Source organism: Sparus aurata, chromosome 22 (genome assembly GCF_900880675.1).
Source record: "Sparus aurata chromosome 22, fSpaAur1.1, whole genome shotgun sequence".
NCBI classification, from domain to species: domain Eukaryota; kingdom Metazoa; phylum Chordata; class Actinopteri; order Spariformes; family Sparidae; genus Sparus; species Sparus aurata.
In genome coordinates this window covers 20,458,591-20,485,753 of record NC_044208.1, presented here as the reverse complement: position 1 = coordinate 20,485,753, position 27,163 = coordinate 20,458,591, and the positions used below count along the sequence as shown (strand labels likewise).

The window sequence follows — 27,163 nt, the reverse complement described above, 5'->3', positions numbered from 1 at the left end:
GCATGCGGCCAGACCGCAGACCGGCTCACTACATCTGATCTGGACCAATTAAAAAGACTAATGAGGCCCGTGCTTATCATGTCAGTCGGGTGGGAGTGGGGGGGCACCGAGACAGGCAGAATCAAGATTACCAAGAGAGTGGAGGGAGACCATATACTGTTGGTTGGAAGGTGACCACATCTTCTGTTCAAAAGCCTCACGCTTCCGGAATTTGTAACGTCACCCAAGTGGGTCCCTCAGAAGTTTTAAAGTGGTTTACGGTACCTCTGCTATCTTCTCTTTTAGTTGGAAAAGCTGAACTTGAGATTCAGTGTGCAGTTGTGGCTCAGTGATCTGTCTCTCTAGCAACTATGCCTGAGTTTACCCACTTCTAAGCTTTAACGTCCTCTTAGTGGAAATCGAGAGGAAGGTTTGTTGCAGTGGTTCAGATGTTGCAACTTGACGAACAAACTGACCGACTGAAGCTGCCGTTAACTTGTTCTGTGCCCACTTGGTAAATTTGCGAGCAAGTTGCCCAACAGACAGCAGCTGCGTGGTTTCCAGACATTGAGCAATGTCACACAGCCAGGTGGTGTTCGGCACATGCATGTGTGTCTTTATATTTATGTCTGCGAGCTGCACCACAACACGACTGATAACTTTGGTTTCTTTTTTTCTGCCTTTCGAGGCCCAGGATTAAATATCGAGAATAATTTTGAGAGTAGCGCTCAGTGATACTTTTGGTTTCTGTCGCGTCAGGTGCTTGGACCTCAGCTCACCTGCTTAAAGTACAAGTCTCGTGTATATTTGAATCTCTTAAAGCAGGGGGTGCCTAACGTTTTCCTTTGCAGGGCCAAAACTGAAGTGACCTACAGGCCAAAAACACAACCACCTATGTGGTATTATTAGGATGCAAAACCAATTAGAGATCCTAAAAGATGACAAAAGATTAAACAGCATAAAGGTCATTCAAATTTCAAACATCTGCTGTGCCAGACTGAACCTTGTGGGGGACCAACTGTGGTCTTTTAAAGCGAAACTCTAGCCAAAAAGCAACCGAGGCTTTATTTGGGATTGAATATGAGTCAAACCTTCGTGTAAAAGCATAATTACGACGAAAGAGGCACTTTTAAGATTTACCGTAGTTTCGGTTTTGGGCACGTTAATTTTGAACGGGAGTGCATGGGGCAGGACATGCTAGCATCAAAATCCCCTGCGCATCACCGTCATGCAGCAGCTAACGTGAGTAGTTCAAAAACCTTCTTTTTCATAAACTCTGTGTACACAAAAAATTTTCTCAATGCTCTTGTTCATGAGTAGAGACCCTGGTGATGCTACGAGCAAAGTTTCATGTTGTTTCGAGCCTTCTTAGTGTTCTAAAAATAGCAATTTTGATGCTAGCATATCCTGCCCCTAGCTCTCCCGTTTAAAATTAACGTGCCCAAAACCGAAACTACGATAAATCTTAAAAGTGCCTCTTTTGTCGTAATTATGCTTTCACACGAAGGTTTGACTCATATTCAATCCCAAATAAAGCCTTGGTTGCTTTTTGGCGAGAGTTTCGCTTTAAAGGGAAAGTTAATCCCCAAAATCCAAAAATTCCCTCTTACCATCTAAATTGTTCTGATGTGAATTGCCAAGTTTTTGGAGATATTGGCCGTGGAGTTATCAGCCTTCTCTTGAATATAATGGAACCAGATGGCACTCTTGTGGCTTGTAGTGCTCGGACCGGCCAAAAAAGGAATATTTGAAAAATGGGTAAGAAGTAAAAAAATTGATATTCTTGATTTTTGATTTAAGAAATAAAGTGCTAATTCCTCCATACAGTTGGTTTTTACATACATTGTGTGGCCACCATTAGAAGAGCTGCGTCTTTAGTCACTTCTAACATCCAGCGAAGGTGTTTGCTACCTGATGGAAACAAAGCAGGTGCATTAAAATGTCCATCCATGGCACACTCACAGTTCCAGCATGTAAACTGCCACCGCTGCTTTATTTATTCTTTTTAGAGTGCATGTTAAGTTCAGCTCTCATTTCCCTCCTTACTCTCTCTCTCTCTCTCCCTCATTTTACAGTTCTGCAGCTCAAGGACACTCTGAACACCGGGCAGGTTTAGGGAGTGTGTGCGTCTGACGAGCAGAAAATGACAGCCAAAGGTGGAGGAGAAGAAATAAGCAACTCCGGGGAAAAAAACAACGGTGTCCTTCTTTTTCGCCAATTCTTATTTTAACATCCTCCCCCCCCCTTCGCTCTGTCAAGGCCACTCTTTTCTTCCTCCTACTCGCTCGGCCGAGAAGAGGTCAGAGTGAGAGAGAGCAACACACACTCACACTGCTACGTTACAAATCTTCTCTGTCTTATCGAGGACAACACACTGATAAGTGTGTCTCCACTCCTCATCCGAGAGATCCATCTTTGAAAACATCTGAGACGTACGGAGGAAGATGTGGAACCGTGAGTGTGTGGAACTGGCAGATTGATGCTCCGATTCACTCCCGTTTACCGTACGTGAGTCGGACCAGAGTGGAGTTGGATGACCTGGGGATGATAATTGAGAAAGGTTTCGATGACATGAGCTGTGTTTGTGTGTGTGAACATGTCTTGCACATTTTGGGAGAACAGCACCTGCAGCTAATGATGTGAAACCTCATCTGCTGCGGCCCTCCGTGCTCCGCTCACTCCCCCTCAGATCAAACTCGCACCTGTTGACCCGTACCAACACTGTCACACACACTCTCTCTCCCTCTCTCTCTCTCTCTCTCTCACACACACACACACACACACACACACACACTTTTTTTTTTTTTTTACAGATTTTTTGGCATGACAATAGCCATTCCACCTCTAAGGGCTAAGTGCCTCCTTAACCCAGTCAGGCAATTAATTCCCGGAGTTTTTCCCCCTCCGCTGGATTTCACGTCTCGTGGACTTAATCGCAGCACTGACATCGTGACCAACCGCACGGCCTTTTTAATGGAGACACACGGGCTGATGATGAGTGTCACGTCACCTCCGCTTCATCTCCGGCGTAAAATGACAGTTTCCCCTTCTCCACATCACATCACATCCGTCTTACGCTGTTTTATCAGGCTGACAGGGCGCCCCGGGGAGGGGGGGGGATGGATTTCTTAAGAGTGAGGTCGAAAAAATATGTAATTTATGACCCAGAAAGTGATTCCTCGAACTTGTGCACTTTTGGTTTTATTAAGTGGAAGCCAGTCACTGTGTAAATATTGTGACTAAAATTATGGGAGCTAATGAGTTACAGTAATATTGATACCTTGGGAGAAATTTGTGCTGCATTATAGAATCGGATGAGAAGGAAAGTTGAGTTTGATAAGAAACAGCTCATTAACTGCACAATTTTTTATCTGCTGCTGCTGCGGAGGAACCTCTTGTGTTTATTTTAGGAGGCTATGAGAGTTTATAACAGCAACATGTGAACTTATATGCACGCAGACACACAGTTTTATATGCATTTAGATGTGCATTTGTTCCCCTTTTCTTTTCTGCAGTTTTTTAAAAAATGTATCATTCCAACATTTTTTAACGCGACACGTACATTACGTTCGGAGGAGTTGTAGAAGAGGAGAAGATGCTAAGAAAAACTACCACGCCAGACGCCACTGTTTGAGACGACCTTTCCACATCTGTGAGCACGAAACCACTGGGCATTTACAACGAGACGTCTGGGACATGTTCGGTCATGTGTTCAGCGGATGTTTGGGAGCTTGTTCAATAGCATTAGGGGCAACAAAACCACATATTTTAGACTGGCCATCAGAGAAATCTTTTAACTGTGTTAATGGCAACAAAGCTAGACATTTTTGCTGAGATGTCGGGACAATGTGGGGCCAAAAATTGGGTATTGGGACACTTTTGAACCATCTCAGTGGCAACAAAACCTCATTTTTTTGATGAGACGTTGGGACAGTTTATGACTGAAAACGTTTAACAAGACATCAGGACGTTTTTCCAGCAGTGCCAGTGGCAACATCTGGATGTTTGTGAAGAGATGTTGGGACAGTTTGTAGCTCCAAACTATGTATTTTCACCACAAAATCCAAACACATTCCAGCTGTGTTAGTGGCAATAAAACCGAGACATTGACGAGACGTTGGCACCATGTGGTTTTTGTGCCCAACCTTATCCAGACCTTGACCACAATTTTGTCACAACTTAAAACCGAAAACCCAAACATAAAGAATCGTAGAGTTACAACATATATCAGATGTAGGTGCCGCACCAACATCTAAGCTGGTGACTGAGGTAGAAACGCATGGATTAGGGCCATAACCAGGATCACTCAGAACACGGGTCACCCTTTACATGTTGATTGGAAAGGGTCTTAATCATTATAAAAAATATCTAGTGAAGAAATGCTGAATTCTTGATTCATTAATTTTGTTCTTGTTGGTCTAAAAGAAGTCAACGCCAACAACCATTTTTTAATAATAAGTATAATTAAAAAAAAAAAAAAAAATGATCTCAGCTTTAACCACAATGTGTACGTTTTCAACTGTAGAATCTCCAGGTTCCGCAGAAGTGTGTGTGCTTTCGTGAATTACCCGTGCATCCTCACCTCTACGTGTGTTTCGGCGGTGGACGTGCAGGGCCACTGGGTCGAGGTGGGCTGGGTCGGTGGTTCCCACAGCCAGCGTGGAGGCAGCCTCTGCCGCGCTATCAGCCTCCGTCTCCGGCCCCCCCAGCACTAGTGGGCCCCCCTGACGTCAGCCCTGGCCCTGATAACGGGGTCCGCGGCAAAGCAGCAGTAGGGGGTGGGTGTAGGCGGCGGGGGGGTGGGACTGGAGATGAGGAGGGATGAGGTGGAGGCAGAGCGGCCGGCAGGGAGGGAATGGGGTTACACTAACAGAGCCAGTGGTGGATAAGACCCTCAGACAGATAAGACGGAGCAGAGTGTGGAGCCTCTTTTGTTTTCCACTGCTCCTCCTGTCTGGTGGCATCTCCCTTCTCCTCCTCTCTGACGTTCCCTCTTTTCATGTCCGCTTCTTCTTTTTTTTTCTCCAGAAGAATCCAATTTGTTCAACCATTTCTCCTCCGGCCACCCCTCCCCTTTTTGTCCAAACAGAAATATTCCTGCTGTTATCGGGGCATGTACGGTATGACCGGCCCTTGGATTGAGGAACCTTTTTCTCCTCTGGCTTCCTCATTGTGTTATTGTTCTCCCCCAGGGCTGTTTTGACAGAGGGAGGAGCCTGACTTTGACTGACAGCAGAGTACAGTTTTTGACGCCGATGAAAATTCGCACATTTCTCCTTTAGTTCTGCATCTTCTCACACCCCTTCTGTCCACGTCTTCCGCACGAACTCTGCTTGAACCCTTCTAAGACACCAGGATCATTTGTTTTGATGATGTCACCTCACCTTTACCTAACCTGAATCTTACCCCTAACTTGCCCCTCCACGTACAAACAAACAGCTTTCCCCCCTCGGCCCTGCCACATCACCACTGCTAAGCCCCACGTATCAGCATATTAAGCACCGTCTTTGCATTGGTTCCCTATTTGCTCTCCAGGCCCTCGCTGGCCCGCGGACTTTGGCCGCTGCTTATCACAGGGAGAGGTCCTGGGATCCCTGAGTCTTCACTGCTAAAAATACACTCGCTGTGGCTCTCTCTGACACACACAAACACACACAAACACCCTCTGAGGCTGGCAGTCGAGCGTCTGGTCAATACGATTGGTCGCGCATGGGACGTGTCCTCGACACCGATCGTAACGAGTCACTCACAGAACGTCCTCAGAATTTTTGTTCACATTTTTTTAGAGCTGCCGTTTGAAGTAAAGCAACACCCAGGAGTGGAATTTCAAATGTTAGCTTACAAGCGTAGAAGAAATATCCAAACGTTTGTGTGAGCGCGTCGGTTAAGTAGCTTCACAAACAGCGGAGACCATCCGAACAAAAGAGGGTTTTAATAATTGAATTCTTATCATCTGTAATTGAGTGTTGTGTGATGTGTTTGCGCTGCTCTTCAAACAGTGTGAACCAAGAGTCCCGTTCAACACTTGAGGCTGTCGCCTATGAGAACCTGCAACTGAGGAGTTAATAATTTATTCAAAAACAGAAATAACACACTCCTGGTTAATGGCGTGTGTGTGTGTGCGTTAGGGAGGAGGAGAGAGATGTTCTGTGTTACTGAAGCCTAGGTGTCCCCCCCTAGTGTGACTTCATGACCTTACCTGGTCAAACACACCTAATCCACAAGCATAACGTACGAAGATACCTTAGAATAACACACAAATCCACACAGTCACATGCTTACACACGCGCACAAACACGAACACGGTCCAATAAATAGAAGGTCTTTTTTTTACAGTAAACTTAATAGTGTTATTGAAAACTATCAGCCACGAATCATTCATTCCATCTGACCCCTCATGCGGTTGCCAGTTTGTTGCACTACCTAACGATGCTAACTCCAGCCAATGACATGCTACTCACTCAAGCTAACTAACGAGAGATAGTTAGTGAGAGTTAGCTCAGGCATGACAGTGTGCTCTGGAACTTTTGTAGAAATGTGTAAGAACTCTTTTTTCTTTTCTCTCCCCCACAAACTGGCAACTACCAAGACTCTTGATGCTGATAAAAGCACGAATATCCACGTGTGATCATACTGCTTTTGGCCACAGGGGCCACCAGAGAGCAAAAGATGAAAGTTCCTTGGAGCCGCTTTAACTGAATTACTCAATCTTAACATTTTATCACTAAAGTTTAAAACCCTAAAATTGAAATGTATCAATCAAGACAAGAGCATTTACACATTTATTTTTGCACGTTATATATGTATAATATGTGTAACCATAACTCACCAAACTGGAGCTTGCATTTTTTAGAAAATAGGATACACTTGCTTTACACTTGTTGCTTTAGTCAGATATATAGCTGAGGACAATAAATGAACTGATGAAGAAGGTTTTGATATTTCAGCATAAGAGTAGCAGATGGTGGTTGTGAGATCTATTTTGAGCTGAGAGCGTTAATAACCCTGTGAGGCCGTTTGTTTTACAGACAGCAGTCAAGAATATGCAGTGATGATAAATAAAAGTAATAACAGAAACAAAGAAATTGCTGCCACTCTTGTCACCAAAATTGTGTTAAGAAATAGAGATAAGCCAGAGAACAACTGATAATATGCCAAATTATATTTAATTTGAAAAGCCAGCAGCTGATGGAATAAATGACCTTTTTTTTTTGGGTGTGTGTAACGGATGAATCAAGTGTTTCGTGCGCACGCTGGCGTCAAATCCGAAAGTCTGGCTCATTTAAGAAAAGTCGATCATTCCGAAAGGTCAGCAGAGGTTTTTCAAACACGGAAGAATTGATTGACTAAACAAAATAAAAAGGGACAGAAATGTCAGACGTAATCAGAGACAGTGAGTTAACATTGATTAGCACAGTTTCACCGTTATCACCGTCACATGAGTGGATCCATGATGATCAGTCCGATCTGATCATCTGAACAGAGACAAACAGGTGGGGTCAGCAGGAACAGGATGGAACTTTTTGCTTGCTTTGCAAAACAGCAGGCCGGCAGAGAGTATCAATGAGTGCAACTGAGTGACGTGCGTGTGTGTGTGTGTGTGTGTGTGTGTGTGTGTGTGTTTTCCCTGGCCCCTGTTGGTTCCATATCTACAGGGTAGTCTACCTCCTGGGTTTTCCTGCTTCTCCATTTGAAGTCTTCTTCCTGGAGCCAGGAGTCTACTAGCTTCGGTGTGCGTGTGTGTTTGCGTGTGTGTGTGTGTGTCCAAGGAAGAAGGGCCAAAGTAAGTCACCGACCTCAAATGATTGAGTCTCTGGCCCTAGCCAAGACGGGGACAGTTTTCCTGGTGCCTGGTTCGAACACAGACACAGACACAGACACACACACACACATACGCACACACACACACACATTTTCCTCACTGACAGTCGGCTGCTGTCCGCCACATACCAGCATCTCTATCTAGTCCCTCACCCAACACCTCTTCATTCATACACAGTGAAAACACACGCAGTTGCACAGAGTGATGGTTATAAACACGCACACACACACACACGGACACACACACACACACATGCACGCACACACGCACACACAAATACACACACACACACACACAGACATACATACACACACACACACACACACATATGCAGAGTTTTCTCGGGCTCTGGCCTCTGTCACTGTCAGTGATACAGCCTGGCATGTGCAAACACACAAATCAAAACACACTCTGTACTGTACAATAACAGAAAAGAGGATGAACTCTGTGTGATTTTTTGGGGTATTTTCGTAAACTTTTCAACTGTATACTCGCTCAGATTAGGCCGCACTGTAAAAAGTGAAGCAGCCAAGCAAAACTCACAACAATAAAAAGAAATGTCTCCGTGTTCCTTTTCGTTACATTAATCCTTATTTCACGTTCGCGTGGTGGCTTGCAGACTGAACCTCTATACATTAACTCGAACCATAAAAGACGTGAATCATCTCTGACTCCTGTGCTCCTTCGTGCCCGAGCCGCGCCCTGATATTATTAGCCACCAATCGGCCATTCTGTTATCAGCCTGCAGTTACACATTGATGGCAGTTCCCCATTTCCATTGAGGCAACACTGCTCTGTTTGACTTCTCTGAGAGTGGGTGAGAGGCAGCCAATCAATACTACTTAAGAAGGTTATAGGTTATTGTATAAGGTTCATAGATAGATAGTTAGATAGATAGAGCTCATCTGTTCTCGAGCCACGCAACACATATGAACCTCTGACTGAACTGTCAGTGGTTTGTTTTGCATTGTGGGTAATGTAGGCACCAAGTTTTGACAAGAAATAAAAAGGCGATATCTTTGGTTTGTCTGTGTCGACTTTCCATCGTGAGTTAAACAGGGTTACAGGCAGTGACTAATTGTAACTAAGTACATTTACTTAAGTGCAGATTTGAGGTACTTGTACTTAAAGATCCTATTTGTCAGAAAAGTCTTTTCTTGTAAGTCTCATTCCCAACTTGTCAAATGTGGACACTTAGGGATTCTAGGACATGTCGGCCGCCACCCTGATGCGTAAGTATTTGACAAGAACGAGACTCAAAAATCAAGTTTACTCACAAGTATGACCTTTAAGTTACTCAAATTGAGTTGAGTATTTCCCTTTCCCACTACTTTACATACACACTTCTAAAATTTTTGAGGCAAGAATTGTACTTTCACTGCACCGCATTTATTTGCTAACTTCATTTACTACTTACACTGCATATGGCATGTTACATCAGAGCCAAGGCAACACATTTTGAGATTTATTTATCTTGTCGGTAATCAGATAAAAAAAAAACAAACAAAAAAAAAAACACTGATTCTGATAATCACAAAAATTATGAATATCGGATGTGATAATTGGCCAGGTCAACAATCGGTTGACCAATAGGCTAAACTCAGTATGTACAGTGGCTACATATATGTAATTGACTTTAATTGTACTTTTGATATTTAACCACATTTAAAGGTGTACTACATAGTTTGGGGGAAGGAATTTTAGGAATTTTGATAAGAAAAGAAAAACCTTCAGACATTACTGACTGAATAAACAAATTTTTCTCAAAGGACAAGAACATTTTACACTCTTTTTCTTTGTTAATATTTTTGGGACCCTTTAAAGTCGCCACCTTTTTTTTAAAAAAAAAACCCTTTTTTTAAATTCAGTTATGGAAATAAATGAAGATTTCTAATCATTTGTATCATGATATGATCAATATAAGATACTGTGAGACACTAACTATTCACACGGGCGACTTTCACTTTCACCAAAGAAATATTTTAACACAATACTTTTACTTTTGCTTAAGTATGAGTTTCGGATACCAGATGATGATTGGCTGATCATCTCTGAGCTGCACAATTAAAAAGTTTTACTGCACCCACTGGGGAAATTTACATGTGGGTCGTTTATCATGTTTTATTTGATCAATTTGCCCATTTAAATTTCACTAATGTCTATTTACATACAGTCCCTTTGCAAGTGATGAGTCAAAGTGACGTTGGTGTGTGTCTTTCCTGAAGGGCAACGTTTATCATTTGATTTGATTGCTCATGTTTTTTTTTAAACTTCCTTTTCATTCCTGTAGATATTCATCCACAAAGCCATATTTTCTGCCTAGATAAAAGGGGCATTTAGTCGCAGAGAACATTTTAATCTAACCAAATGTGTTAATCAGTGAAGCCTTTGATGCCATCTGCATCTGGATAAATTTCAGAGGAGAGATGACTTTTCTTTTCTTTCTGACACTTTGAGAAACTTCTAAATTAAATTCATCAACTTGTAAAATTAAAATAAGAAAGGCCTGATCATAGACATCCATCATGTGATCAGATCATGTAGCCAACAAAAAGAGTGGATTACCTTTAATGGATTATAAACGTTCACACGCGCGCGCGAACGCACGCACACACACACACACACACACACACACACACACACTCTGGACCGATAAAACAGAGTCACATAATTCAACGAGCTGCTGTCTGTGGGAAGTGGCAGCACAATGAAATGGCCTCGTGTGCTTACTCTCGCGGGTGTTGATGACAGGTATAAATCTGTCCTCGCGGGGACAACAACTGCCGGAGACTTCCGAGCGAAGGCGCGTCGAGCATCCAGCGCCCATACATCACATTTGTCAAGAAAAGAAAAAAAAAATATGAATGTAATTGTCATAACACTGAATGTATGAGTCAAGAAGCCACGTGTTAAACTAATGAATGAGCCAATTATCTGTTTCTTCAATAGATTATTTATCACGTTATTTATAGATAACTGATAACTCTGAGGGGATTGTCGACTTACTCGAGAGTGCGCACGATCATCGCTCATAAACCTTTAATCGAATAATCAAAATGAACCCATAGTTAGCCTGCGGCCTCCAACCGCCCTGATACAGAATCCATAGTAAATATCACAGAGCTGATAAGGTTCTGCTGTGGATATATATATATATATATACATATATATATATATATATATATATATATATATATATATATATATATATGTATATATATATATATATATATATATATATATATATATATATATATATATATATATAATTTTTTTTTTTTAAATGGCCTTTATGGACACGTTCGTAGATGAATAATATGCGCCATTAAAGCGATGTTAAAACTTAAGATAATGTTGGAAAAAAAACGAGATCACACAACTTCACACACACAAGAAGATTTTTTGATTTTCTCAAAAACATTACTCGACAATTAACTCAACCAATCACAATTTAGGAGACACCGAGGTCGTTTGAATTGGCAATTAAAAGGATTTTTGGACTTACAGCTAATATCCGATAAACATATAAAATACGATCATATAGCCTAGAATAAAATGATAAAGATAATTAATTAATGTTTATCTATTGAAGGAACTTGGAAGAAGCAACTTGAACTGCAGCCGGTTTAAATCTGCTTTCTTTTTCAATATTCAAAATTTGCATTCACAAATCATTTGCAATTGTTTACAACAGAAATCTACAAAAAAACAAAAACAAAGCTCATCTGCTTCTCCCGAACGCCAACCACACCGGAGACGTTTTTACGCGTCAATTTAATTCATATCTATGTGAGTTTTTAAAATCATTTTATTACAATCGTTAGTCAAATTCACAAGCATGAATCAAAATGAGTACAAAATCAAAGTAAAGACGTATTTTTTGTTGTTGTTTTGTTTTAAAGCACCTCCAGATGTCTAAAATAATATGAGAACAACAAGTCATTTGGTTGGATGACTAATTTTGGGCAAGTTTAATTAAAAATTAAACATCATTTTCTCACCCATTAGAGGGAGAGAGAGAGAGAGAGAGAGGGAGGGAGAGAGAGAGAGAGAGAGAGAGAGAGGGAGAGAGAGAGAGATGATAACAGCTGGATCTTGATCACAGGCTGTAGTCTCTCACTCCTCCTCCTCTCTCTCGTGTCTCCTCTCACTTTATTCTTTATTCTCTGGAGCAGTCCCCTCTTGCTCGACTTCTGACCGGCACATCTTGATTTTAACAGTGGACGGGGGAGAGAGAGAGAGAACGTACTGCGGATTGTAATTGAATCACAGATACCCAGAGATCCTGCGCGTAACTGCAGCCGTGTCACTATCTCCTCTATCAACACGGATGTCCAGCTTCAAGGAGAGGATATGTATCAGGGTATAATGACAACCAACCACGGGCCCCCCTCCTATGAGGCTGGATTTCTCCACAACGCCTCGGCGGGCACCTCTCCGGTTTACGTGCCCACCACCCGGGTCGTCACCCCCATGATCCCGGCGCTGCCGTACCTCCAGGCGCCCGGCGCGTCGCAGCAGGGCAGCCCGGTGTCGAGCCACTCTGCCTGGGCACAGCCGGGCGCGGACTCGGTGCCCTCGTACAATCACTCCCCGGTGTCTCCGCGCTTCGCCTTCTCCACCAGCCCGCCTCTGTCCTCCGGTATGGCCACGGGCCGGGAGACGGCGGCTTCTTACGGCAGCCCGCTGAACATTTCTGCAAACGGTAGGGAGCACTACGGCGCTCGGAGCCTCAGCGGGTCGTATCACAGCCCTTACCCGGCGTACATGAGCCCGAACGTGGGTGGAACGTGGCCGGCGTCCCCGTTTGACAGCCCGGTGCTCCACGGTCTCCAAACCGGCGCTCCTCCGGGCGCAGCACGCCACCCAAACATAGGTGAGCACCAGCAAAATCATACATATTTAATCATTATTATTTAAGCATTTAAATATCTTGGTTGGAAGGTATGCTGAAAATGTTCTGCTTTGTTTTTACTTTTAGAAATAAAAATGTAAGGATTCAAAATATCAGCTGTCACAGGAATTGAAATATAAAACGAGAACAGCACGTTTGTTTTATTCCATCGTGTTTGTGAGGGATTAATTCATGGTAGGTGCAATTTGTGACACACATTGACGGGGTGAAAGGTTAAAGCATGATTTAAAAAATAAAAGAAAGTGTCATAATATCACTATATATTACATGTGTACAATGTGTCATATTCTGATCCGAGTCCGGCTGCAGGGCACGTTTATAAAAAACCGCTTCGTTATAATCTCCTGATTGGGAACATCGAGATTAAGACAGTGTTGACTGACAGGACACACTTGCTCTAATCTAAAAGGCCTGAAATATAGGATCGGGAAATACACAAATACATCAACATCAAGAAAGGCAAGATTAAAAGTGTGATTTAACATTTACGCAACCGCGGGAATAATTCTGGTTATAAGGTAATGATAAAATTTCCTTATGTCACTTTTCTGCGGAACTAAAATAGGCTGTCGTCAAATTTAAGCGACAGGACTGTGTGTTTTTTTTATTCAGTTAAATAGTTACATCTGATTCAACCAAAAAAAAATATTAACTTTTATTTTATATAAAACGATGGCAGCCACAGGAGATGAGCCAGAACCGCGACGAAGGAGGATTAAAGGCTCATTTTGCCAGTTAATTTTCAAAATCATAGATTTGTTCTCCCGAGAATGAATAAGACGTGGAAAGCACACAATTATTAAATTCATACATTATATGTTTATGTTAAAAAATATACCAGTTAGGCAAATTTAAGATGGCCAGAGTCGTTTGACCGCTGTCGTTTGACTGCTGTATCGCTGCGATGGATTTGTACAATTATCACACGTTTTCTTTGCAGTTCCTTATTTTACTCTTACAGTGTCTCGAAGTTACATCTACACGTAAACGCACCATAAACACATTGAATGATATCAGTGTTTCCATATAATAACATTTCTATCTAAGGAGGCCTATATAGCAATATGATTATATATTTTATGATGGGTTCCTTTATGGACAAATTAAAAAAAGGAAATTGGTCAGATTAAGTATTAATTAATGTAACATGTAATGCTCAGAATGGCTGCTTTTAAAGGTGCACTACGTAGTTTTGGGGATGAAATTTTCTTAAATTCTTTAATTGATTTTCGTGACCAAAAAAATACGATTTCATATTGTTTGACTTTGTTTATATTTGCAGGATCCTTCAAAGTAGCCACCTTGTAGCTTCAGACATTGTTCTGGGGACCTTTTCCCCTGTGGGGACAGCTCATGTGTTCATTTATGGACACACATCACATAAATATTTCTGAGTTTGTATCATTACCCTCTTAATATTCTAAATATGACCCCTTCTGCACGACAGCCCCCGAGCTGCGTCAAACACACATCGACGACGATACATTTAGACACATGATAAACATGTTTTAAATATTTTGAATCTGAAAACAAATTAATTATTGCAGCGATAGAAATTAATTTTTAACTGAACCGCACTTGATAACACAGTTTATTGGTATTATAGTTTATGAGCTGTGTTTGACTGTGGCCTCAGGATGAGGTCAGAGCGGATTTGATTTGAAGTGTGTGTGTGTGTGTGTGTGTTTGGGGAATCTCAACCTTGATTCAACTGAGTCCTGTCTGTTGGTGAAGATAAAGAGAATCACTTTGTGTTGAAAACATTCAAGCTGAAAAGTAATTTTGAAGCGTTCACAGTCGGCCTCAGTTTGAACGCTCCTGCGGATTTGGCCTGCAGGGCTGCTGGTTTGCACTCTGGACCGTATCCCAACGGATTGATTTTGCTTAGCTTGTCAGACTTGATGGCTGTGACTTGCACCTTGTATAGCTGACATCACTAATCAGCGTTTGTTTAACCTGCGTTTCTGACATTATCTACATTTGGTGCATCACTGACAGCTGCAGGCTGATGGGCATCTGAAGTGTCTCATTCATGTTTTCATTATGTAAATTCCCATTTCATTATCGTGTAATATACAACCTAATCTGATGGGCTGGATCGTTATTAGACATATCCATCAGGCCTGTTATTAGTATCAAATTAAGCTGATTAACAGGCTGATTACTTCCTCGTTTATGAATATCTGCTCCCTGCTCTGCCTCTGAGCTGACCGACAGCACTTAAAGATGGCCATCGAAGGCAGGTATTTGACGAAGAAAGAATAAGATCAGCTGCACAAGAGTGAGACAGATAGCAGCATTGATCCATGCTGACCTCTTCATCTCATCACAATCACACTCACACGGGCTGTTTGCTCACTGATGGAGAGAACACAGCAACCTCATTGTTTTTTACAATCACGGCGAATTAAATCAAATCTCGGCGTTTGACGAAGAGGCCGTTCAGACGGTCAGTGAAAGTCTGTTGTGTGAAATGAATCACAATGAGGATCATTTTATTAATGACAGCACGTTCTCACTCTCATCTCGTCACTGTCACATTAAATATCAGCAATAGCTTCACTTTTTTTTCTGTGCTCATTTAAAAAGGCTTAAAGTTTTTATTCATGTCTTATTTTTCCAGAAAAAACACGGCAATTAATTTGATTCTATAATCTAGTAATGGCTCATAAAGGTCTTTGTGACAGAGAAGTTACTTATTAACATGTTTTACTTGACTTGATATAATCATTATTTCTTAAAGTTGCTGTTAATTCCCATAGGAAAATAGTCCTTTTTCACAGCTATGCAATCCCTGTAACTTTACCATGACCCTTTTTGTGAGTCTCACTATTTTAGTTTATGAGACATTTTCTTATATCTGCGTTATCAGTCTGTTAGGAGCCTGGCAGTAACTGAAAGTTAATCGTGTCTCCCTCGTACACAAGGAGCCTCTGCCTATCTCAGCCATCGGATATAAAATAAACAGCCGACTGACGACTTTGACAGTTTAATATTCTCTATGTTTGTACATGTGAGGAGTTAAAGACGGTTGGCACAGCGTTTGGGTAAAAATCAGAGGAAAAGATTGAAGAGCACTGGGTGTTAAATGTACTCCTAAAATAATTAGTGAGTACAGGCAGCACTGCAAATTAAATCTCTGTGCTGAAAATAGCAATAAAGTAAATGTATTATTAGCAAAACATACATGTAAGAAGCATCCAGAGGAAAAGTATGGCTTGTTGAAGTGTCATATAAAAAATATGCCAACTATCATATGTAAATCTACTCTTGATGGTGCTGATTCAAACTACTTTACTTAAATTGTTTCATGTGCATTTCAGACACATCAGTTTAATTTACAGCATTGTGTCGTATGTGAATCCATGAAATCACATTTGTAACTTTGAGGTAAAAAGTGCAATCATTTAAAGTATAAAGTAGCATTATACTGGAAATGCTCAAGTAATCTCGAGTACGAGTACCATAAAGTTGTAGTTAAGTACATTAGTTGTACATGTTAATGTGCTTCTCGTCAATCAAAAGGCCCCGTTGTTATTATTGGTATATAATGGTACTGGCATTAACTGTGTGTTGAAAAATGAAATATTGATATTGCATTAATCACACACGTATGATAATATCTTGTGAATGATCCAGTGCAGATGTGGATCTGCTGTTTATCAGTCCATCTGTTTTCCTTTTCACTATTTATTAAACGTAATTGTTCCTTTTTGAACACTTTCCCCACCTCCCTTCACTAGCATGTACTTTGGCTGCGATTTATTTGTCAAGAGAGGCAAAACACGCGGTGAACAAAAAAACGTCATTTGCAAAACATTCCGCAGATAATGTGATCATATCGCCGTCGTGAATGTGTTTGCCCGTTTCACCTTTGACCTCTAACAACACGACCTGCCCCCCCCCCCCCCCCCCCCCCCCCGTGATAAAGACACGCTGACATTTATGCAGCGGAATAAATAGAAAGCTGAATTTCAGACAGACGCGGCTGCTTCAGCGTCTTTCTCCTGTGTATTGTCTTGCGTTGGCTGCGTTGTGTTGGCTACATTTGCCGCCTGGCTCAAGGTTAACTCGCCCCACTGTCTTTGTTTTGCTCTCGGCCTTGGAGGAGGCCTGCGCTTGCATCATACCAGTTACACAGACCAGATGGAGGTGAGATTTATACCATCTGAAGGAGAAAAACACAATGTGATCTAATTCAAATTGGACTTTTACAGTCAATAAGTCGGAGTTTAACACATTTCTTCGAGTTTCTTCCTCAGCACGGCCTCACATGTCTGACAGATATTGTAACCTGTGGTGTTGGCGTCTCTGCTCTGAGCTGATTAATGTCTCCTTCCCCTTTAGCGTCCAAGTGACTCTTGAGATGCTCTTTTATGTGCCAGATGAGAGAGTGAGCGCCGCATTAATCAGACGTCGCGCTAAATGGATGGGATAGACGCAGAGTCTCTATTTGAATATGATGGAGCTCTATTCCGTCTCTATTTCCAGCCGGCTCTTTATCTCAGGGGGAGCAGCGAGATAAGGAGGGATTCCAGGCTGCTGCTGTTGTGTGGGCTGTGGGCTGGCAGTCTGCTCCTCCTGCTGGTGTACAAATGACCCTGCAGGCCATAATCACCCTGTCGGGTTCTGACAGTGCAGCAAACTGTTTATTGAAGGAGGGTGGAAAGAATTTTTGTGGCATGAAAGCAGCTGGAAGTGGATTTTTCTAAGAATGAGCTCGGTTTTGAAATGGATGTGCGGGAAGTAATGCTCAAGCCAAAACACTTGAAGACGATAGACACGAAGATAGTCACGGCTTCAACTTAACCAGAATGCATTGCTTTTATAATTTGTAAAGTGGAGTTTTGAATGAACTTTCCCAAGCAGAGAGTGTTAAAGAACCTGTTTTAGCTCATATAGGCATTGTGCAGTGTTGGAAGATGCACTTAGATCATTAGACTACGTCAAAGTACCAATAACACAGTGTAAAAATCACAGGTAAAAGTCCTGCATTAAAGTGTTGGCATCAAAACATTTGAAAGTACCAAAGTATCAAAAATAAATGTGCTTATTTTGCAGAATGGTTCATTTCAGATCATAAATATTAAAGCAGCGTATTATAGATATAGTTATAAGTTCCAGCGATATATTCAATTTTAATGGTTTCGTTTTTTTCTTTTTTTCTGTTTTAGATAAAGAAGGAAAATCAAATTTGTGTACTAATTATGAAATGATAAATGTGTGAAATAAAAAAAAAAGGGTTTGTTATTTGATCCACATGTCTCAAAAATTTCCAAAGCAAATGTGTTTCCACCTCGAATAGAGCGAATTCTGTGGGGTTTCTCCCTAAGATACTGTATATCTTCTTGAGTCTTTAGTTGGTTAATTAACCTTTATACTGATAGGATGCTAATAATATACCATAAGTTATTTATTGATAATATTTTGTATAACTAATGTAAAATCTGAAAAGTAGCTAGAAACTAAATGTTACAAATACATGAAGTGGAGTAAAAAGTACAATATTTTATATTAAGTCACATTAAATGGAAATACTCAAGTAAAGTATCATTACCATACATTTGTTCTTAAGTACTTGAGTAAATGTGCTCAGATACTGTCAGTCACCGGTATCGTTTGATCCTTCATCCTTAAGAAATAACCTAATAAAATGACAGTTTTTCAAGAGACTAAATTCATTCATTGTTATTTTACAAAAACAGTGTTATTTAACAAAATGTTACTTTTAGTCTATTTATGCTACAATTAAAGCAGAACTTATCCAAGTGGAGTATTAATCAATAGGTCATAAAATATGTAATATTTTTTAATATCTGATGATGAGTTCAGGAGTCTCAAAGCCTGTGGGAAGAAGCAGCTCCGTAGTCTGGTGGATACTTTTGTATGGCTTGCAATAAAATAAAAAACCGAATCCCTTTTTTTTGTCATCCTCCATCAGACCTGTTCGACGACTTCGCTGAGGGGCGAGAGTGTGTGAACTGCGGGGCGATGTCGACCCCCCTCTGGAGGCGGGATGGTACCGGCCACTACCTGTGCAACGCCTGCGGACTGTACCACAAGATGAACGGCATCAACAGACCTCTTATCAAACCTCAAAGACGGCTGGTGGGTGAACTACTGATTAGTTACATGACTGATTAGTTTCATGACTGATTCATCTGCAGAGCCTTTTTATGATTAGCTGATTCAGTCTGATATAACGTCATCAAACCTACAGTCCAAAACTCAAAAATGGTCATTTACTGTCATTGATTACATAGAAAAGCAGCAAATCCTCTCATTGAGGACACTGCAACCACAAATGTTTGACATTTTTGCTTGAGACTGACTGAAATGCGATCAATTATCTTTCTCTGACTAAATGATTAATCGACTAATAGTCGCACCTGCAGGTTTACGTGGGTGATAAATTCCCCTCAGCAGAGATGTTTTTGTTAAATCCTTTTTTTTCTGTTGTCCACGCTGCAGTCTGCCTCCAGGAGGGTAGGCCTGTCCTGCACCAACTGTCACACCACCACGACCACCCTGTGGCGACGAAACGCAGAGGGCGAGCCGGTCTGCAACGCCTGCGGCCTCTACATGAAACTCCACGGGGTGAGGGAGAAAGTCCACCTCTGTCGCTACTGGAATCTGGAACCATGACCGGCTTAAACACATTTCAACTTAAATTTAAAGAGAAACACTTTGGAGTGAATCTGTAATCATACTGTACAAAAAAGAAATTGACCCCATTTTCCACAAATGTTCTTCGGTCTCTTTAATATTCTCAAACATTTTATTGATAGTTTTTGTAATCTTAACATTATTATCCAGATTATGTGTATTCCATTACTACCCAACCCTGAGTGTCATGGATGATTTATCTCAGAAACTTTCAAGGTTTTTTAGTTTTCAAATTAACCAACTTATCTTTTTGCTTGACTTCCTCAAAAAAATCCATATACTTTAATCTCAACGGCACCTAATCTGATGAAAAAAAGATTTAAGAGTAAATAAATAAATACATCATTGACTGTCTGGGTGGAAAGAAATCCATCATAAAGGGAATTAAAAAATTAATCTTTAGAAATGAGTGAAAACAGTCTTCTACAAATACATATCTCACTTCAGTCTGCTGTCTGACTAAAGGTTTTTCTTTTGTCTTAATGTCTTGACAGGTGCCACGACCCCTGGCTATGAAGAAAGAGGGGATCCAGACCCGCAAACGCAAACCAAAGAACCTCAACAAGTCCCAAACTGGTGAGCTTCAAACCGGCACGTGCTTTACGACCCATTATTTTATCTGTGATAAACAAAATGTGAGCAGAGAAAATGTGTATTCTGTAGTCTGATAAGATAAAGCGGCCTTTGCTCGACTTTATGGGGTTTATTAGATCTGAAACAAATCCTGTTTAAAAGTCAAAGCAGTAAATTAAAACCTCACTGTGATATTTTCCCAAATGAAAGCATTTGTCGGGAAACTAAATGTCTGTCTGTCTGCCTGTGAATGTGAAATAACATTGTTTATTTGGTGCTCCGCAGGGACCCCGGGCAGTGAGGGGACTCCCGTCACGCCGAGCAGCACTCCCCGTGCCTCCACCGCCACAGAGGAGCCTCGCCAGATAAAGACGGAGCCGGACTCTCACAGCTTGTACACACACCACAGCGCACATGCACAGGTGGGACACCTCTTTAGTCAGATATGAAAGGAAAATATGCACTCAAAATGTATTTTTTGAAGCCTCGGCCCAGTTGCCAGGATAAAATGTTGGTACTGTACGTTTCTGTAAACCATGGATACGTTTCGTGGTATCATCAGCAGTCAGCAAGTGTGAGACCACTGTTTAAAACCACTAGGACACCACCCTTTGCTTCCTGTTTCAACTGATCAATTAAGTGACAAACATTATCACTTAATGTACAAGCGACATTATCCAGCCGTCTATAAGAAACAAAACCAGGTGTTTTGAAAGAGATGTTGAGACAATTCCTGGCTGTCTTTGTGGCCGCAGAACCAGATGTTTTAAGCCAAAAAGTGATCTTTTGCAAACAGAACTCCAGTGGTGACCTTAAAACTGAAAAACGTAAAGCAGAAACGTAAAGAAACTTGAAGCGTCAACATATCGGCGCTTTGCAACATGTATGAAGGAAAACAAAAGTGATCGAGGCGCTCATCTATCACTACATTCAGCTCAAATCTAACAAACTGCATCATATTTATAAGGACAAGGACAGGAAAAGGTTCAAGTCCCTCTCTGTAATCATCATTTGACTAAATTCCCTGGTTTGCCTTCTCACCCTTTCCTTCTGCATCCCTCAAGATTTCCGCCCTGCCGGCCTACATGGCGGCTCAAGGAGGGGCCATTCCTCTCAAGATGTCCCCCGGGGGCCACGGTGGGTCTTCTAGCTCCAAAGCTGAACCCTGGAACAACCTGATCCTGGCCTAGAAGACGTGCAACCCCGAAAAAACTCAAAAACTTTCTGTACCGATTAAAACTCTGGTGGGAGACGCCGGTCTCCAGACAGCAGACTGCCGCTCTGGACTCAGATGATGCAGCCTTCACACCGTACAGTGCCTTCAGCGCAGCGCTCTGGGACGAATGGCCGGACAGCGCCAGTAAAGAAATGGAGATCTTAAACAGAACTGCAAATCGAGGACTGAATGGAGTTTGAAGAGCAGCGCTGTGATAAAAACCACAACTCTTGATATGAAAAAAACTGCAGGTGAACACTTTTCATGTCACTGTCACCTTTTTTTTTCTACCAGTGCAGGGCCTTTAAATGTTTGTCAGATACTGTAACATGAACCAGTAACACACAACACTAACAGTGAGACTTTTCATCACTGAGTTCTTTTTATTTTGATATATTTCTGTCTTCATTTTCAAATTATTTCATGGACGATTTGCCATGAAATGACGGACACGCAGCATGTCAAGAGTCGCAACAGCACACCGTGATGTCAAAATTAGCACCGTGGAGGAGGTTAAAGCAGTGGAAGTTAAAGGGTCAGTTTGCTTTAATGACAAAAACAGCTATATATTTTCACCGTGCCACGACAATGCGATGGAGATGAATGTTATTTTGTTTGTGGTGCTAGATGCCAGTCAAAAGCTTCACAGAGCAAACCAGGAGTCGGTTATGTAATAATCCACAGACGTCAAAGGTAGACGGTTTTACATGTTTTGCACACTGTAAAAAATGTTGGACTGTTATAACTCCAAAATGTAAGAACTAAATATGTGAGTTCACTCAATTTAGGTTGATTAATTAGTTCAAAATCTTAAATATTGAGCTGAATGAACACAAAAATCAATTTTTCATTTCATAGAAAAGAACAGCCGCAGTGTACAGAATCTGTACATTGTAACGTAATGCTGCTCCCTGTGGCATTTTAAAATTTAAAGTGTGAGGGCGTAGTGACTGAATTCAATACCAACCATCCTCTGGGCTCTAAATGTTTTCATCATTGTGAAAATAAATGATCAATATACCGTGTAGTTTTTAAGCGACAGTTCAGCCTCACATCAAAAATACACATTTTTTCTTTTGCACGCAGTGCTATATTTATCCGTCCGGAGTGTCCCCCCTGATCTCTGGTGAGTTTTTCAAATGTATTGTTTGGGAAACTTTGAGCATCACGAGCCATGTGCCGTCTAGTTCCATTATACTCAAGAGAAGGCAGACATCTCTACAGCCGATACCTCGAAAAGTCAGTGCCAATTCTTTTAATTCTAAGGTGAAACATCCCTTAACGCTCAATCAAAGCATGACGGCAAGTCTGATGCTGCTAACATTCTGGTCAGTTTTCTTTTAAAAAAACATTAAAACTACAAACTATAAAAACTGAAATAACTTAAAAAAAAACCCCAGACATTTCAAGTCTAATTACCTTAAAATAAATAAAACCTGTATATTTCTGTCAATAGTTGATTTCATTCTATGTGTGTGTAATCTCGATGATTTCTTATCTTATGAATTCAGCTGATGGTCAAATCTGTTCAGAGGCGTCTGTGGATTATCCAGAGTGTCTGTTAAAGCGCTTTGCTGTCGTGTTTTTAAAAAGGAAGCCAACTGATCAAGCACCACAGACAAACATGCAGTCGTCTCTGTTGGAGTACGGTGGCATGGATTCAGCAAAAGAAAAAAAAACAACTCATGCAGGTGCTGTCACTTATTTGTGGTACCCGTGAATGTCATTTTCACAGAGCATCGAATTCTACAGACGATCAGGAACATTTCTATGAACTCACTGTAACTAAGACGGAATCGCTCAACATCCATCACTCCTTAAAATCCAGCGGTATGACCTTCAGTAAACACGACCTCAGAGCAATAGACACAGCTCCCTGTTAGTCAGCTATTTCTGGATCTGATGCCTGAACTGTGTACTTTTGTCCTCTTTGATTAGAAGTGTAAAAAAACAACAACAACAAAAAAACATGTCAGTATTGACACCTCTTTGAAGAAAATACATGAGAAACTACCTATGCAGCAGTTAGTTGCACATGATGACTGAGGACGGAGGGGATGGCACACAGCTCCCTCTGCTGGCGCGAGTGCAGACGTGCATCCGCAGAAGTCCTTAGAGCTAGTATTTATTGTGAAAGGCGCAAAACCCCCAAACCACACAGTTAATGAGGACTGTATTAAAACTGTACAGTTTGTCAGCAGTGATGCTTTAATTTGCTTGTGACAAGCACGGGGGTGGGGTGAGGTGGGGGTGGGGCAACATGTGTAAATGTGGGACATCGCCACATGTAATTACCAGAATAACAAATATATGAGCATATATGTAAAAAAGAAAAGAAAAAAAAAAACCTCCACTCCAGTATAATTGTAATACACCATTTGTGATATATTGTGAGTAAAGACACAGTGAGAGATCTCTCAGTGTGCACTAACACTACCTGATGCTCTTTCCTCTGTGTGCACCTGTAGCTCTACTGAGGAAACTAATAAAGTCGAAGCATTTTGACATAATGCCAATGGTACGTGTGATGTTGAGGTTCAGTGTCTTTCTTTTCCATCTTCAAACGCATGGCAAACATTTGTGAAATAGTTAGTCTGAAAGGAGAACTACTGCGCTTTGTCCCCTTTCCTTCAGTGTTCCATATCGGTTCTTGTGCATGTAAAAGGTCTGAAATGTTAAAAAAAAGTCTCCACCAACAGATGCTCATTTCTCCTGCAGATAGATCTGCTCCTGAAACGCCTCGCCAGTAGTCCCGCCTTTCATTCTGTGTCACCATGTCACATATTTGCACAACTAATCTGTTTGTGTTAAGCGGTGCAGGCTCAGGCGTGTGTGAGCTGACCAATCAGAGCAGACTGGGTATTGAGGAGGGGAGGGGGCCTTAAAGAGACAGGAGCTAAAACAGAGTGTTTAAGACAGAGCTGCAGCACTGGACGGTATGAGGAAAATTATGCATGAGGCGTATTCTTGGAGTAACAAAAACAAAACAAAATTATGACCCTGAAAATGAGCTTAATATATCTCCCTTAACTTTCACATCATTGTGGCAAAGTACAGTTGGATTATGGGTCAATTTGTGGAGCTTTTGAATCTTCTAAAAGCCGTATCTTTCCAATTTGCAAGTATTGTTTTGTGTGATTCACAACGTCTTTGATAAAAAGCTGGACGGTGCATTGATTGAAGTCTTCAGTCAGCCTCTCCCTGATGAACTCTGCGTATTTGTCCTGCACCATCTCCCTCCAACACTGCTGAAATGTGAGTCTTATTTGATCCTGGATGCCATCAGATACCTGCAAACTAAAAGTGTAACCGGACACAAACGCTTGTCCCTTTTCTAAAAATTCTTCGAAGCTTCCACTTTCTTCTGAAAGCAGGGCTTGTGCAGCTTCAACGATGGCGTCCACCTCCCAGGCGACGATGTCTTTCTCGCCCTCTGGTGAAATATCGTACATGCTTTTGAAGCAACCCTTCCAGTCTTGACCCTGCTCAAAGTTTTTCGGAGGGAAACTGACAGACCTCAGGAGGTGTTTCACAGCACAAAACAGGTTCTCGCATAAAGGATTCTCAGCAGCTTTGAAGTAGCTCTTGTGCTCCTCCGTCTGATCTATACAGCCCACTTGGCTGTAGGTAATATCCCTGAATAGATTTTCTTTCGTCCCTTTGAATCCCCAGCATTTCACGTAACCTATGCGAGTCTTCACTCCATACACGCTCCACCACTCCTGAGCTTTCCGAACCAGGTTCAGCATGCACGGATCGGTGTTTCTAGCCAAGCACGGGCTGTTCATGGTGAAAACATACACCTTCCAGTCTTCTGAGACGGCATCCGACTCCAGCAGCTCCTGGGTTTGTCTGATAATGATGTCCTCGCTGTGCTCCCCGCTGTTGTAATTAGGATAATACGGCCCATACATGACAACCTCCTCCCGTTTCTCAATGACAGCCCACGAATGCTGCTTGTCCTCTGCGCCACACTCCTCAGTGAAGTCCCGGTGGAACTCCACGAATTTCTCGTTCACTGAGTCGCCGAGGAGCCCGTCGTCTTCGGCCTGTCTGAACTTGAGATGCTCCAGCACTTTGCTCACAGAGCGCTCCGTGTCAGCCCAGGACGACAACCGCTCAACGAAGCCCTCAGTGTCAGGCGGGTGTTTGGTGCCTCCGTTCACGCAGACTTCAGGTGTGCAGGAGTGACAACAGCTACTCCTGTAACACAAACTTTTCTTATTGTAAGGCATGAAAAATTTGGGGTGAATATCACAAAAACCACTGAAAGGTATGAATCATGTCTGACTCTTCTTCACAAAGTGGACCTGTGGTGATTGTAATATATTTTATATCTTACTATATTACTTCCTCAAAGGAGTAATTTAACATTTTGGGAAATACGTTTGTGTTATTTTATGAATATGTGTCCTCACTAAACAAACCAGCTTGATCATAAATACAAATTTTGCCATAGGAGTTGTTGCTGTCGACTTGTGTAATGCCAATAAGAGTTCTCCGAAAGCTCACTACAGCTCACATTTGCATTAATCGCAAAGCAAATGTGTTAAAACAAATACGAATCTAACGTGACGTGAAATGCGAACACATTATTTCGAGTCCATTCTTCAAACATATCTCTACTGTTGATATACGTACATATTTCGGTCTTTCAACACGATGATACACGTCACACATAATGTGACATACGGAGCTTGGTGCGACTTGAGGAGCTGGCAATGTGATACCTGAAATACCCTCTGACCTAAAACGACCCAGGTACTTAAATAAACCTGCCACATTCATGTTTCGACACACTGATTCAGGCATCTGTTCACAGCCTTAATGAACACATACTCTCACTCCTCTTCGTGTCAGTACTTACTTCAGTCTGACTCCGTCCAACCTGTCTATCGGATATCTGTCCAGCAGAGTTCTCAGAGCCACCCGACCCTTCTTTGTGTACGGCGGAGGCTCCTCTTCAGATCCATTAAAGAAGGGACGCTTACGGCTCAACCTGAACAGAAACAGACTCATTGAGATGTGAGATCTGTTAAAATGAACCGGATTCTGGCTTCGTTGGTGGTCTGTGATCATTTCGAATGAGATTAAGAGCCTGTACACTACCTCCAGCTGCTTTAGCATAGAAAACACATATTTTCCTCTCTCTTTCAGGATTTTGTTAAAGCGAGATGTGAATGTACTCACATGGGAAGCTCCATCCAGACTCCTCAGCCCGGGTCGGGAGACGTCTGATTAGAAAAATGTGGCTCCTCTTTCCTCTTGTAGGGTGAATCATGCAGCACAGTGACAAACCAGGCAACAGCTGAATGGTTACATTCTCAACATGTTTACTCAGAAGACTGCTTGACAGTTTGTGGCCGTCAACATTGAGCTCCTCCTCCACCTCCTCCTCCTCCTCCTCAACCTCCTGATAATGCTCAGGGCCACATTGTTATTACCTGACATACGTGCTGTTTAGATTACAGACCTGCCTCAGCGTTGCCAAGCTGAACTGTGTGTGTGTAATCAACCGTCTCATGGTATCGACCCCCCCCTCTTTTTTTCTCAGTTTAGCAGGTCGTCCAGATTACGCAAAGAAGTTAGATCAGAGCCCTACTTCGTCAAAATAGCAAGGCGTGATAGTTTTGCCTCGTAAAAGGAAAAAGGTAGGATGTGATTTAAAGTTTATGAAGTTCCTCTGGTTCATTTTACGGGTGACAGTGATCAAGTGACACACAGACTGTACGAGAGGTTGGTTCGAGTTCACAGATGTGTGCCCTCGAGGAAGTTCAATAAAATGTGCATTCCTCTGTTAGTTCTGCGTTCACATGGCTGAAAACGACCTTATATGATCCCAAGCATTTCGACATGTTTTCATCATGAAGACACACTTCACCCTTTGTGTTCAAAATGGTTTGTTGTTATGTTAGCACAGGCCTCTACTAACCCTCTGACAAATGAGTGTAATAATCACACTGGAACAAAAAACCAACAACAGTTGATATGA

At 41.8% G+C, this 27,163-nt stretch overlaps 2 protein-coding genes across 3 annotated transcripts; one reads left to right on the top strand and one right to left on the bottom strand.

Moving 5' to 3' along the window:
* Positions 1-11,939: 11,939 nt before the first annotated feature.
* Positions 11,940-23,692, top strand: gata4 (GATA binding protein 4). The gene is made up of 6 exons (XM_030404402.1): positions 11,940-12,677; positions 18,658-18,824; positions 19,188-19,313; positions 19,877-19,958; positions 20,241-20,377; positions 21,020-23,692. Exons 1-6 carry the CDS (start codon positions 12,155-12,157, stop codon positions 21,143-21,145), a joined length of 1,161 nt encoding a protein of 386 aa, XP_030260262.1. The 5' UTR covers positions 11,940-12,154; the 3' UTR covers positions 21,146-23,692.
* Positions 23,211-26,498, bottom strand: LOC115573572 (uncharacterized). 2 transcript variants are annotated; one of them, XM_030404400.1, is made up of 3 exons: positions 26,362-26,498; positions 26,039-26,170; positions 23,211-25,386 (listed from the first exon to the last, which is right to left on the bottom strand). In XM_030404400.1, exons 1-3 carry the CDS (start codon positions 26,373-26,375, stop codon positions 24,234-24,236), a joined length of 1,299 nt encoding a protein of 432 aa, XP_030260260.1. In that variant the 5' UTR covers positions 26,376-26,498; the 3' UTR covers positions 23,211-24,233. The 2 variants fall into 2 exon arrangements, with proteins under 2 accessions (XP_030260260.1, XP_030260261.1); XM_030404401.1 differs by having other exon boundaries at positions 23,211-25,374.
* Positions 26,499-27,163: the final 665 nt, after the last annotated feature.

Excerpts from the sequence above, each read along its gene's own strand:
- gata4 (XM_030404402.1), top strand. The coding sequence starts at position 12,155 with ATGTATCAGGGTATAATGACAACCAACCACGGGCCCCCCTCCTATGAG. Across the intron at positions 18,825-19,187 it reads TCAAACCTCAAAGACGGCTG|TCTGCCTCCAGGAGGGTAGG; the intron begins GTGGGTGAACTA and ends TCCACGCTGCAG. Across the intron at positions 20,378-21,019 it reads ACCACAGCGCACATGCACAG|ATTTCCGCCCTGCCGGCCTA; the intron begins GTGGGACACCTC and ends GCATCCCTCAAG.
- LOC115573572 (XM_030404400.1), bottom strand. Across the intron at positions 25,387-26,038 it reads TTGGACGGAGTCAGACTGAA|TTTGTGTTACAGGAGTAGCT; the intron begins GTAAGTACTGAC and ends CAATAAGAAAAG.